This window comes from Pseudopodoces humilis, chromosome 6, assembly GCF_049639895.1.
Source record: "Pseudopodoces humilis isolate 2021_Gansu_Grassland_sample_001 chromosome 6, ASM4963989v1, whole genome shotgun sequence".
NCBI classification, from domain to species: domain Eukaryota; kingdom Metazoa; phylum Chordata; class Aves; order Passeriformes; family Paridae; genus Pseudopodoces; species Pseudopodoces humilis.
The window spans coordinates 5,788,302-5,801,342 of record NC_142205.1 but is presented as its reverse complement, the minus strand read 5'-3'; the positions used below and the strand labels follow the sequence as shown (position 1 = coordinate 5,801,342).

At 45.0% G+C, this 13,041-nt stretch overlaps 2 protein-coding genes across 6 annotated transcripts in view; one reads left to right on the top strand and one right to left on the bottom strand.

Annotated features, from left to right (window-relative positions):
* Positions 1 to 869: 869 nt before the first annotated feature.
* On the top strand, positions 870 to 3,246 carry MRPL35 (mitochondrial ribosomal protein L35). Its single transcript, XM_005518066.3, has 4 exons — positions 870 to 904; positions 993 to 1,143; positions 2,506 to 2,650; positions 2,890 to 3,246. Exons 1-4 carry the CDS (start codon positions 871 to 873, stop codon positions 3,076 to 3,078), a joined length of 519 nt encoding a protein of 172 aa, XP_005518123.1. The 5' UTR covers position 870; the 3' UTR covers positions 3,079 to 3,246.
* An 808-nt stretch (positions 3,247 to 4,054) lies between these two features.
* The window catches only part of REEP1 (receptor accessory protein 1), a 67,085-nt gene continuing 58,098 nt past the window's right edge, over positions 4,055 to 13,041 (bottom strand). For all 5 annotated transcript variants that reach the window (XM_088056483.1, XM_014262315.2, XM_088056482.1 and 2 more), the window contains 2 exons: positions 9,970 to 10,109; positions 4,055 to 7,968 (listed from right to left, as the gene is read on the bottom strand). In XM_088056483.1, the coding sequence (XP_087912609.1) occupies positions 7,897 to 7,968; positions 9,970 to 10,109 (212 nt within the window). In that variant the 3' untranslated portion in view covers positions 4,055 to 7,896. The remainder of the gene's footprint in view (positions 7,969 to 9,969; positions 10,110 to 13,041) is intronic.

Below are 13,041 nucleotides of genomic sequence, written 5' to 3'. Positions count from 1 at the left end.
TGCTTAAGTAGAGTAATCCTAGAGCACATGGCAGAGGATTGGAACGAGACAGCTCTGGAATATCTCCAGTGAGGGGACTCCACGCCCTCTCTGGGCAATCTGTCCCGGTGCTCCGTCACGCACAGTGAAGTTCTTCCTCGTGTTCAGGTGAAACTTCCTGGGTATCATCAACTTCTGCCCATTCTGTCTTATCCCATTGCCCAGCAGCACCGAGCAGAGCCTGGCCCCTGCTCTGAGCACTGATAGGATGCAAATAAATTCAGGCACTGATGGACATTGATCGCGTCCCCTCAGGTGTCTCTTCCCGAGGCTGAACAGCCCCAGCTCTCTCAGCCTTTCCTCACGAAAGAGATGCTCCAGTCCCTCCACTCTGAATGTAACACAGCACATTTTATAGCATTTATCAACAATTTACAGCTGTAATCTTTCACAGATCGCTCATAAACCTTCTCTGGCTCAGAGCTCTCAGAAGTCATTTTTATCTCATCCTTCAACCAGTCCGGCCAGACTCCTGAAGAGAAAAAAATCATAATACATCAGTAATGTCCGCAATGAGTTAAATCCTCTTGGCGGAGTTTTTAGGGGACTCCGGTAACAGGCCGCAAAGCCCCTGGGACAGAGGGTCATTGTGTGCCGGTCACCAAAGGTGACGGCTGCTCGGGGGGAAGGAGCGGGAGCGGGCCGGTTCGGAGGACAAGGCGGACAGAAGGACCCCGAGGCCGTGCAGGGTCCCGAGGCTGTGCGGGGTCCCGGGGCCGGTGCGGGATCCCGGGCCGGTGCGGGATCCCGGGCCGGTGCGGGATCCCGGGCCGGTGTGGCCGCAGCCCCGTGGGCGGGACCCGGCGCGGCCCCGCCCGGCGCAGCGTGGGCATGGCGGCGGCGGCGGCGCGCGGGGCCCTGGCGGGTCGGTACCGGTGCGGTGTCGGGGTGGTTTCGGTGCTGGGGGTGTCTGGCTGGGACGTTTGTGCTGAGGTTTTCCCGTGTTCCCGCAGGGATCCTGCGGCGCTGGGCCCCCCGCGCGCTCCCGCTCTGCGGCCCCTCCGCCCGGTGCGTCGGGCACGGACCGGCCCCGGCCCCGCTCTGGACCCCGCGGCTGCTCGGCGAGAACCGGCCCCGAGCAGGGACTCCCTCGGTGCTCAGCAGGTGCGCGGCTTCTCCCTGGTGCGAAAAACCCTTAAAGGGGGTTTCAGATATATATGGAGGAGTTTCTATATGTGTTATATATATGTACTTAATATATGTTTTTATTTGTATGCCTTATATGTTTTATATGTATTATATTGTTTCATAGAAATAGAAATTATTTAAAATGGATTTATATTAAAATGTATTTATGCATAAATACATTTAAGAACATACATTTTATTCTACTGCATGTATATTACGTAATATTTAATATACTGTGAATTTATGTAGCCTATAACATATATAATATATAATTTATTGTTGTGTGTATTAATGTTATGTTGTTAATATTGTCTTTTATATTTAATGATACAATGCTATTTCATATAACATATACAATATGTGTAGTATATATGTTGAACAGCCATAGTTGAATCATAGGTTGGAAACTGCCTCTAAGATCATCAAGCCCAACCCTTAGCCCAGCATTGCCAAGGCCACCACTAAATCATGTCCCCAAGTGCCACATCAGCACAGATTTTACATCCCTCCAGGGATGGTGACTTTACCATTGCCCTGGGCAGCCTGTGCCAGTGCTTTTACAACTGCTTCTGTGAAGAAAGTTTTCCCTAAAGTCAATCTAAATCTCCCCTGTCAAAACTTGGGGCCATTTTATCTTGTCCCGTTGTTTGTTTCCTGGGAGAAGAGACTAACCTCATCCCCCATATATATTTATATATGATAGATAGATAGATAGATAGATAGATAGATAGATAGATAGATAGATAGATAGATAGATAGATGCATACATGTATAATGTATAAACTGCAGTCTGACACTCTTGGGCACCTTTGCACTCTGCAATGGGTCTGTGTTAACCCCAAAGCCTCTCACTTCAGTCACCATTAATGCTTGGAGTAGGAGGCAAATTAGGATATTCTTTGCAGCCATATTTTACAATTAGTCTTGTACTCACTACTGTTTCTCTTGCTGCTGAGGGGTGTTGGACTAGATGACTTACAAGGTCCCTTCCAACTCAAACTATTTTGTGATTAATATTCTAAAAGTAATTTCTGAATCCAAGTAACAGCTGAATATTGGCTTCTGAGTGTTTGACTGCTTTTAGTAGATTAAAAAAAAAAAAAAAGATGCTCTGTGTGAAACAATGAGTTTGAGTCCAGCCCTGCAGTTGGTATCCTACACGCATTAGGTGCTGTGCTGTAATATTAGAGGAATCCTTGTTACCCTTCAAACAAGCCACAGCCCTTCTGATCTCTCTATGCGTGTATGTGTGATAAAGGCAATGATTACTTTTAGAAAAAGGTGTTTCATTCTTGTTCTGTTTTCCTCCCCGTTTTGGGGTTGGTTTGGTTTTTTTAGTGTCACACCTTTACTTCCAAGCTTACTCCAGCAGCCAGCGAGGACCCTCACCTACTGCAGCTTACGGAAAGGAAAGAGGAAAAGTGTGAAATCTGTGGTCAAAAGGTTCCTCCGGTTGCACAATGGCCTCTGGGTTAGGAGAAAGGTGAGATTTTTTTGGATAATGAGAGCCTGTTCTTTACAGTCAGTGTAAAGTGCAATTGTTTACCTTGTCTTGGGAGAGACAGTGGCTGGTGTGGAAGTTAAAAAAAGCTCTGTGGAGAGACTCCTGTTTTCCTGAAAGTGGGGGATTTATCCAGGTTTGCTGAGCAGTGTGGCTGTGTTTGTGTATTTGCAGTGACCTGCTAAGAAATGGGTTTTTTTGTGTGTGTTTTCTCCCGACAGTCTGGTTATAAGAAGAGGTTGTGGAAGAAGTCAGCTGCCCGGAAGAAGCGTTTGAGGGAGTTTGTGTTGTGCACGAGGACACAGTGTAAACTCCTGGATAAAATGACCACTTCCTTCTGGAAAAGGAGGAACTGGTACATTGATGATCCCTTCCAGAAGTACCACGACCGCACAAATCTTCGTGTGTAGAAATGTTGGGTTTGCACATCTCTAGGAAAGGGGGTGTGGTCAAGTGGCATGGTCTGGATTTTGGAATGTACATCTCTAATGCCTGTACTTTTTTTAAATAAACATGTGCATATCATCTGAGCAGAATTATGGGAATCAATGGCCACAATAAAGGAATACTCAAATTTATCTTCATCTGCAGTTTGTGTTTTACTTAGCAGAGGTCAGTCTGGTCACCCACACATTCTGATGTCTGGTTGTTTCCTGTGATTGTCTGACATGGAGGAACACACTAAACAGCATCAAAAGTGAAAAATTCAACATATTTAGTCTTACTTTTTTAAAATAAATATGTTTAAATAACCCCATAATCTTATTTTTGTGTATCCATAGTTACTGGTGGCTCATTGAATGGAGTCTTCTGGGGAAGAGGACAGGGGAGAGCAGAACCCATCTCAGCATTGTTGCCTGTCACAATAACACACTTGCCTTGTGTCCATGCTAGAAAGTGTAGGGCAAAAAAACCAACCCAAATCAGTTTCACAACTACATGCTGGTTTTATAACTAATTTTAAAATATATTGGCCACCATCTGTCATTGCAGGACTCACATTTTGTGTCATCTGTTGATTTTTCAGTAGCCAAATCTATTCTTTGTGTTCTGCATGACATCCTTAGGCAGACAAGTCAGAGTATTTTGTTTATTTTTCCTTTAAGGCTAACTACACCTTGCATTGCACGTTCCTGGTCACACATAAATGGAATAAACCCAAGGATTTATCATGGGGGCTGTTTGGAGTGAGCAGATCAACTAGACCCTGGTTTTGCTAAGGGTTGGATCAGACGTTTTCTCTACAAAGCTGATACTCCAGAAAGCATATGAAAGCAGTACTTTAGCATTCCCCGATAACCCATTTTTGAGCAGACAGTCCCTGGTAGCCTGTATAGCAGAGGGGGTTTGCTGTACAAGGCTGTAGCATTGCAATGAATTCACTAGTTATTCAGAGTGTTCAGTAGCTGTATTTTGTTCTTTTTCCAGTTCATGATACAGAAAGTTCTGAAGGACATGCAGCACTTAGTGAATACATCTATATACAGTCAGCCAGAATTCAGATAAAAATAATACAGCAATCAAAGTGATTATTCTGGCCTGCCAGATACATTGAACAGACTAAAGATGTTTTTGTTTTTTTTTTTAATAAAGAAAAGATTAAGACTTTATTCAAGATGTATATCAAGCAGTATAACAAAACCAGCAAAACATCAACCTTTGGAATACTGTTGTAATGGCCATCCTTGTGAGGCATCAAGTGTACCATTGTTATCACAGACCTTTTCTACCCATGACAGGAAAGAAATCACACCAAGTGCACAATTATGAGCCTTAAATAGTTTGTCTAAATGCAAATCCCAACGTGTTCTCTGCTAGTTCAAATGTGCTGGATGCAAAACAGGTACCTGAAACTAACAGCAAAAGGGAGACTGTGGGTGAGGAGCACAAGGGTTCATCACAACACGAGGACTTGCCAGCAGCCAGAGGCAGCAGGTTGTTTACAGAAGGAGCATATCATCTCTCTCCAAGTGGCTTTCTCCCTCCTAGCAGGAATAAACTGCCAGATTTTCTTTCCTTCTGTGCTGGGTTTGCACTTCCACAAGGTTTTTGGGCTGATTCATTCCAGGATGACAAGGACACACATGAAGTCTATCTTGTTTTTGATGGGATCCTGATTCAGCAGTTGGTGACCGCTGGAGCTGCACTGACACTGACCCTTATGGCAGGAGAGGAGGCACAGAGGGCTGCACTGGGCTGCTCCAGGCTTATTCTCTCCATAAGAGAGTGAGTTTATGGTAAATTGGGGAGGTCATTCACAGGCTTGTTACCACAGACCATCTCCAGCTGCAGTTTCCTTCCCCTCAGCCTCAATTTTACATGCTTAAAATAATGCACGTTTCACTGGAGCCTTGGGAGGGGTAAAGGCCACTTCCTAGAGCTGGCCTGTTCTCTTCAGAGTTCCAATATCATAGCCCTCCCTTGATATGGGAGCTGAGAACTCCTTTCCAACACATGCCTAGGAAGCATCTGTCCATCCATCCATCCGTCCATCCGTCCGTCCGTCCATCCATCCATCCATCATCCATCCATCCATCCATCATCCATCCATCCATCCATCCATCCATCCATCATCCATCCATCATCCATCCATCCATCCATCCATCCATCCATCCATCCATCCATCCATCCATCCATCATCCATCCATCCATCCATCATCCATCCATCCATCCATCCATCCATCCATCCATCCATCCATCCATCCATCCATCCATCCCTGCCTCCTCTCCCGTGCCGGGTTCTGCACACCCTGCTTTGCCAGGAGGGGTCAGTAGCAGCGCAGGAAGTCGAGTCACTGAACCGTGCTCGCTCGTTGGCAGAGGCTCCAGAGAAAAGCTGGAACAAAAGACTTCGCGGATGGGGTTTATCCGGAATGAACGCACGCAGCCCTAACTCTGAACTGACAGACTTGGGGCAGCCCCTGTAAACAACCTGTGCGAGGAAGGTGAGGAATCAAAGCGAGTGGCCGTTCTCGTCTGTACAGAACACTGGAGCACAAGGAGCACGAGTGCACGAGGTCAGGCATTCACATGTCTGTCTATTTATACACAAATATACAGCTCCATTGATAATACATTTCTTCTTTTCCAGAGATATGAAAAGGTTTATTTTTCTCATTTATACAGTGAATGTTTTGAGAGATATAAGGCAACTCCCTTGTCAACATTTCACCTCAGCACTTAAGAAATGCTAAACAGTCAAGTTTACAGTAAAACAGCAGATTAGACGCACATTAAATAGTTTTAGTGAGAATCAATGTTAATACAGTGTGTCTGAGATTAGAACTTGTCAGATGTTATGCAGTTCTATGTTGTTGGGGTTATTTGGCATAAGTGAGTGCAAACTTGTCAGCTTCTTTTTTCTTACAGCAGCCCATTGCATAGCAGGGAAACATGGCTTGCTTGCAACAGGATTTTATTTTCTGCTAACAGTGCAGGCAGTTTTCCTATTTCTTTTTAATGTTAGCCAAAAGAAATCAAATAAACTCTAAAGCTGCTTAGAAGTAAAATATATAAGCTTAGCTTCTCAAAGCTTTTGCTGAGTATCCTCCAGGGACCGACTGTTCCGTAACTGCTCTTTAGACAGGTTTGTCCGGGTTTTTTTTAATTTACTTTCTGAAGAATTTTTAAAAATTTGCAAAATGTGACTGAATCAGCACATGTAAAGGAAATAAAATTCTCAGGTAATGAGGCCAAATACTGTGGCAGACACAGGAAATACCTGCTTGCTTTTTCCATTTCCTAGCCAGGTCAGATAAACATTTCTGTGTGTGCGTAATTTATTTCTTTCTTTCCCACACATGTAGGAAGCTGTGGGGGTGGCCCCAAGGATCCACCAGATGGGCAGCTGGGATATGGATGCATGCCCAGCAGAGAAATGGTTTCAAAGGCCACTTCAGAGTTATCTCTGAGCCTGGCACACTCCAGCTGGCTGTTGGCACCCTGGGCTGCTGCACCTGAGCCAGATGAACAGTGACACCATCGATCCCCTGTGCTGATCCATTGGTGATGGCACATCCTACGTAATGCTAAATGCTTTGCTAGTCTATGTGACAGGTCTGAGAGCAAACACAAAGGGTCACGTAATTAACTTATGTGTGAATCTCACATGCTCAACACTTACAAGAGACACCAACTTGAAGCACAAATACACAAACCCTACCATGTCTTCCTCTTCTTTAATATTTCTCATTTATATATGGATACAAATACATCACTCCATCTGGTTCTTGTGGTTCTAACCAAACTCCATGCTACAGGAGAAACTCCAGGCTTCAAAAAGCAGCTCAGACCCAGCACTCTCCTCTGCTCATGCAAGCAGAAAGCAGCCCCTCAGCAGCAGAGCAGAATGCTGGGACTGGCACTGTTGCAGAAGGGGAGAAAGGTGTGCTTTCCCCTGGAAATGCATCACTAAAGCAATTCTAATTTCTGTTGCTGCAGCTTGCTCAAACCTGGCTTGCTCACACTTTACAACTCTCAGTAGAACATTGGCCATAAATGGTGGGATTTAGGTCTTCTACACATCATTTTCCACAAAATACTCTCCTGGCTCAGGCTGATCAAAATTAGGACTCCCCCTTCATTACATCACTGGAACCATTTTTTTTCTCTTGCACATCACTTCCTCATCCTCTGTAAGTGGTTCTGTCTCTGTGGGTTTAGCACAATGATTTTCTCAGTGCATGTGATTTACTTGCAGAAAAACACAATTACAGCTCAGCTTTTGCTAACAAATCTTGGACATTTTGTATAGTCAAAGTACTTTGACATTTGTTACATCATTCACAGTCTTGAGGAGGAAGGGAGGAAAGAGAAATCCATGGGTTCTGCAAATCCACTTCATCCATGATAAAGCCATAAATAAATACGCTGTCAATGTCGCATCATGAGTAACAGATTATTGTTGTTTCCACTGGGCATTCACAGAGCAAGAGCTATGCAGACACAAATGAAACTGTAAATGTACACTGTGGGTGGGTGCATACTCTGCAAACCAAATCAGGACCCCTCACCTGCAGGTGCCTGCCAGACTGTCCTACCCACATCAGGGACAAACACCAGCAGCGTGTCACAGAAGGGTGCAGAGAGAGGAGGGAGAAAGGCCATGTCTACAGTGCTGTACATCAAAGCACATCCATCCCACCGCTGTTTCCTACGTTATGAACGAGTAGCTCTTTAAGGCAGAAGAGAGACATTCTGTGGATATTGGTGCTATCGGCTCATTGCACTCACATTGTTTCAGTGGCAGAGGACGAGGTACTTTTCTTCCTGAAGCGAGGTCTAAGGGTCCTAGGCGGTGCCTGCAGAAAAGCAAGACGAAATGTCAGAGGCATAGTAGGAAAAATCTTTTCTTTCCTTACAACTCACCCATCTTTATGGGACCTCTGTGGCAAGGATCCCATTCCACACAGGAAGTAATGCTGAAGTTTTGGCCCTGAAGATCAGTGATGAATGGCCAGATGAGGACTAATCTCTTTAAGGAACCTGTTGTATACCCAGGTTACATCAACACCTTCCACTCTGGTGCTTGGTTAGAGGTGTGGCTAAAGATTGCTAATAACTCAACAGTTGAAAGAGCCAGGTCAAACTGATGTCATTTGCAGCAGCTCATGGATCTGGAGATCAAACTGGTGGCAGAGATCCAGCTCTGGTGTCTCCCAGCCCATCCTGCCCTGTCCAACCCCTCCACAGCTCCTCGGAGGGTACAGCTCACAGCATTACAAAGCTGTAGGGTTTCTCAAGGTGAAACACACTGGGCCTATAATTCTCATGAGGTAGAACTCCTTAAAATCACCTGCTTGCCTGGGAAAGAGGCCAGACAAAATCTGTTGAAATTATTTTAGAAACCAGCTATTGGAATTCTGCCTTGTAGTCAGCTGGTGCAGAGTTTTACAAGGAGCCCTGACTGCCCAGGAGGAGGCAGACCAACTCCATGAATTTGGTTTCCTGTGGTTAACCCTATTCTCCAGACTCAGACAGACATCAGTTAGGCTAGCAAACAAATGAAAGGAAAAGCCCCAATCTGCAGTGTCTTCTTCTTTCAGAAGAGTTCAGGTGTGGCATTGTGTCTCATGAGATTAACAACAAGAAACAGCTATCAGATGTTGTAACAGAGCATAGATTCTCAGTGTGGAGCATCAACTAACACTGCAAGGTGTGGTAGGCTCTTCTACTCCAGTTACATAAATATCCAAAGCCTCGTTTTCTTAATAGCATTAACCTGTATTTACCTGTAAGAGCCTGACAGGACCAAAGAGAGGACTTTGTCATTTCTGTTTTATAGGATTTTCAAACCCAAGACTCTGCCATATTTCTGCATTCCCGTGATGCAGCAAGGTATAAATATTCATATAGACAAGGGACTGCAGCACAGTGAGGTTTTGTTCAGACTCCACCTAAATCTCTATTTTTTCCAGCTTGACCATAAACCAAAGTAGTTTCTCACAGAGATGGGATTAATCCAACACTTCACCCTATCTTCCAAGCCTGGAATCTTACCCCAGGTCTCCATGGTGAATCCCCAACAGCACAACAGATCTGGATGGGATGGCTGTGCCCAGAAAGCACAGCTGGGGCAGAGGTGAGGAGCAAAGCTGCTGTGCATGGCAGTGATGGATCCCACACAACACCTGACTCCATAGCTGCTGGCTCCAAGTAGCTCTCTGTAAACTAGGAGCCCAGGGACACAGCCAGCTAGAGCAGCACCTCCCGCAGCTTGGGAGAAGGCTGATCTTTGGGAAACCACGTGGCTCTTAAAGCTGTCATTAACTGCACAGCCAAAACTCTCAAATGGGGCATGAACAGCTCTGCCTCCTTTGGGAGGCTACTGGACAGCTCTGGGAATAGCTGGAGAGGCTGCACCTTCCCATGGCTAGAACAGAGCAGCCCAGATTTCGGTGAAAGCCCCCACAGGTAGGACAACCCCGCAGAAAGGATTGTGCCTGCTGACCAAACCACACCATTCTGCCTCCTCACACTGAGACAATGGAAGGAGGGAACAAACTCAGCTTCCCACAGGTAGAGATCTCAGCTGCTGGCTGTGGCTCCATCCACCCTGCCCAGATCTGCAAGGAGTCTGCCTACAGCATTTCCCACAGGGGTTTTATTTCCTCCATAACAAAACGTTGCTAAAATTTTGGCAAATCATAGAGTGAGACCTGCATTTCCCTTAGTTCTTTTGTTGTCATGAAATAAAGTGTATTTAGTGAGTTTAGACCAAAGAGAGGTGTTTGTTCAGTTGAAGATTCCAGTTGAAGAATCAAGGAATGTCAGAAGGAGGAGCCTTGACAATATGGAAGTACCTCAAGGGGTTGATCCTTCTTTTTGGGTCTTTTGTTCATGGATGCACAATCGTTCTCTTCATCATCTGAGAACACTGAGCCTTTTGTTTCACAGTTTGTCTCAGGTGGCTTCTCATACCTAATGTCCACACTTATTTCACCTATTTAACACAGCCATTTGCAGCCTAAATGTGAAGACATGGAATGAGGAAATCAGTGATAGTTTGATTCACACAAACATCACTCACTGCAAAGCCATGCATCTTCCAGGGATTAATAGACAGAAGAGTCACACATCACACTCTAATAATAGCAGCTGTGGGGTTAGAAATCAGAAGACTCTTGTTTACAAAGCCGTTATAAAGTCTATTTTAATTATTTTACAGGGAGTTGAGACTAAATTCACAGCTTCTGATGTTTGGGAGGTTGACACTAGAAAGAGATTTGTTTGTTTGTTTGTTTGCTCAGGGATAAACAAAATAACTGATTTCTTGAGTTGCTGGTTCCATCCATAGCTCCTGCATCTACTGCTTCCTCTAGAAGGCTCCAAATGGGTGTTGAAGTCCTCTGGTAAGCACAGAGAGACCTGTCTGGGATGCAGAAATGGGAAACAGTAGCACTTACAGACTTGAAACTGAGAGTGGTCAAGGCAATCACTCAATCTGAGATCCACTGAAGTTCACAAAAAGCTTCACCAGGCATTGAATGAACCCTCAGCTAGTGGGTTGTTTGCTGGAAAACCAGAGCAGGGAAAAGTCTCTCTTCTGTCTACTGAAGAGTGTTACTCTTCTGGAGTAAATGTGGAGGAGCATTAGCTCTGCTGATGGACCTGAAGGCAATTTATTGCCTTATAACTATAGACCATAAACACTTGGTGGTTCTTATCCTTGTAAATTATGGCACAATCTTTGTGGGACTGGTTGTGTTACACAACACAATCCATTTGCTGCCTAAATACTGACAGTAAATGAGTAAATGACAGTATTTTTATGACCAGTCCAAAGCAAGAGGTACAGAAGAGGAAACTCAACATGACCAAGTTTCCTGCTCTCCATAGTTTCTTACCATCAGGGCTGGAGGTTTCTCTGTTTAATTGAGAGGGCTTTTTTGATTCCAAAAAACAGTAGGAGTGAAACTATTTGCTGTTTAGGTGGTACTAATCAGAATTACTGGGTTGATACTTCGTTGTGGGAATATACATAGAAATAATGCTCTACGCTTCTTGTCTCAGCCTGTCTATAAGAGTCTGCTGGACCAAAGACTAAACCCCAAAGACTGAAACCAATGTGTTCCTAAACATCTAATACTTACTAATTTCACTTACTAATCCCTTTGGATTCTTAAAGCCCAAAAGAACTGAATTCTTCGACAGCTCTTTCAGTTGGGTAACAGACAGAGGGGAAATGATTTGGCTACAGCAATACCACAAGTCATGAGCAGGTCACCGGGGCTCTCTCCAGTGCCAAACTAAAGTCAGCAGCTCTCAGCCCACAGGATGCAGCTGCTGCTCGAGACAGCAGCCTGTGCACACCATCTCTGCCCACTGACCCCATGTTTCTACCCCTTTATCACCATTCACATGGGCAGGCTGGAAGACACCACTGCAGGTTTTCAGGAAGAGCTGGAAATTGATGTTTTCCCCAGCTGTACTGACAATGTTGATAGTCACGTTGCAGAGAGGCCCAGGATAATGCTGAAATGTTTTTCTTCTATGTAGAACAGTAGTGTGAAAACTGCACTGTGCAGAGAATTAAATGTTCTCTAGACCACATAGCAAAATAGTACAGAAACATTTTGGTTTACTATTTTATCCCTCCACTTGGGAAGTGATCTACCCAGGAGCAGCCTAGCTTAGACCCTCTTGGATGGGGAAGCTGTTCTTTGCTGCCTGCCTAAGCCAAATCAAAATTTAGTCAAACTTAGAAGTAGAAGTGGGTCAGGACTTCTTTTAATGGCCTCACTGAGGTTTACCCAGTGGCACAACAACACATCTCCATGTGCCATGTGCCACTGAGAGCAGACAGGGACTTTCACCAGGGAGAACTGCTCTGAATGGGACAGGATGGAGGAGAAGCAGAGTTAGGGTGCTCAGTGACCAGTGAGGAGACACTGGCTGCTGAGGCTGAGTGGATAGAATAATGAAAATGTGCCCTGCTCCCATCCTACAACCAGACACTCCACTGGAAAAGGAGACAGAAGGAACCTTCAGTCTCATAATGCTTCTGTGAATCCCACAAGTTTTGCAGCATACATTGCTTTCTTTGTTACTACTCTCTCTCTTTAATTAGATGCAAAGGGCAAAAACGGGCAAAAAAGATACCCAGGGAGCTCTGCCACCCATGTCACCTCCAAAGCAGGCACAGTCTCCTGCAGGCTTTTCCATTCTCCCCATCAGTCCAAGCATCACATCCATGTCTTGAAGCTGCTTCCATGAAGATCAAGAGGAGAGCTCAGCCTCCAAGCTGGCACATACTGCTTTGATCCCTGCAGCTGAGAGGTCTGTAAAGTTCACTGGAAGTTGGGCTGGTGCCCTCTTCTTCCCTGCTCCACATCATTGTGAATGGGACACTGAAAACCAGCCAAATGGGAACCAGTTTTGCTTCAGCCTCACTGAACTGGAAAAAGGAAGAAGATGGGCTATCCCAGGCTTTTCCACTACTTTTCTGGCCACTGATGAGAACAGATCTTGAATACACATGGCACTTTCCTTGAGACCTGGAATAAGAAGGGAGCATTCCCTGCCCATCCTGCCTTGGAAAGGACCTCTATTGTGAGCAACCCAAGCTCATACTGATCTGTCAGACTTTGTCCCATGTTTGTGGAAGCATTCTGCTGTTGTGGGATGGCAGAGAACTCATCTCTGAAGAGTGGCTGCTGTGGGAGCCCCATCTCTGAAATTCCTCTTTTTTGTGAATATGGTGATGACATGATAAAAACCCAGATTTCTGACACCAAGAGAATGAGTAAAAATGTAAAGCAGGGGGTTAACCAGAAGAACAAACACACATAAGGAACTGGTGAGAAAGGAGATGAATGTTTAAAGTGAATGAAAGGGTTCTGGGACAACAGAACTTGTTACCACAGAAGGTAAAG

Coding starts and splice junctions, on each gene's coding strand:
- MRPL35 (XM_005518066.3), top strand. CDS start 871: ATGGCGGCGGCGGCGGCGCGCGGGGCCCTGGCGG. Junction 905..992: donor GGCGCGCGGGGCCCTGGCGG/GTCGGTACCGGT, acceptor GTGTTCCCGCAG/GGATCCTGCGGCGCTGGGCC. Junction 1,144..2,505: donor ACTCCCTCGGTGCTCAGCAG/GTGCGCGGCTTC, acceptor TGGTTTTTTTAG/TGTCACACCTTTACTTCCAA.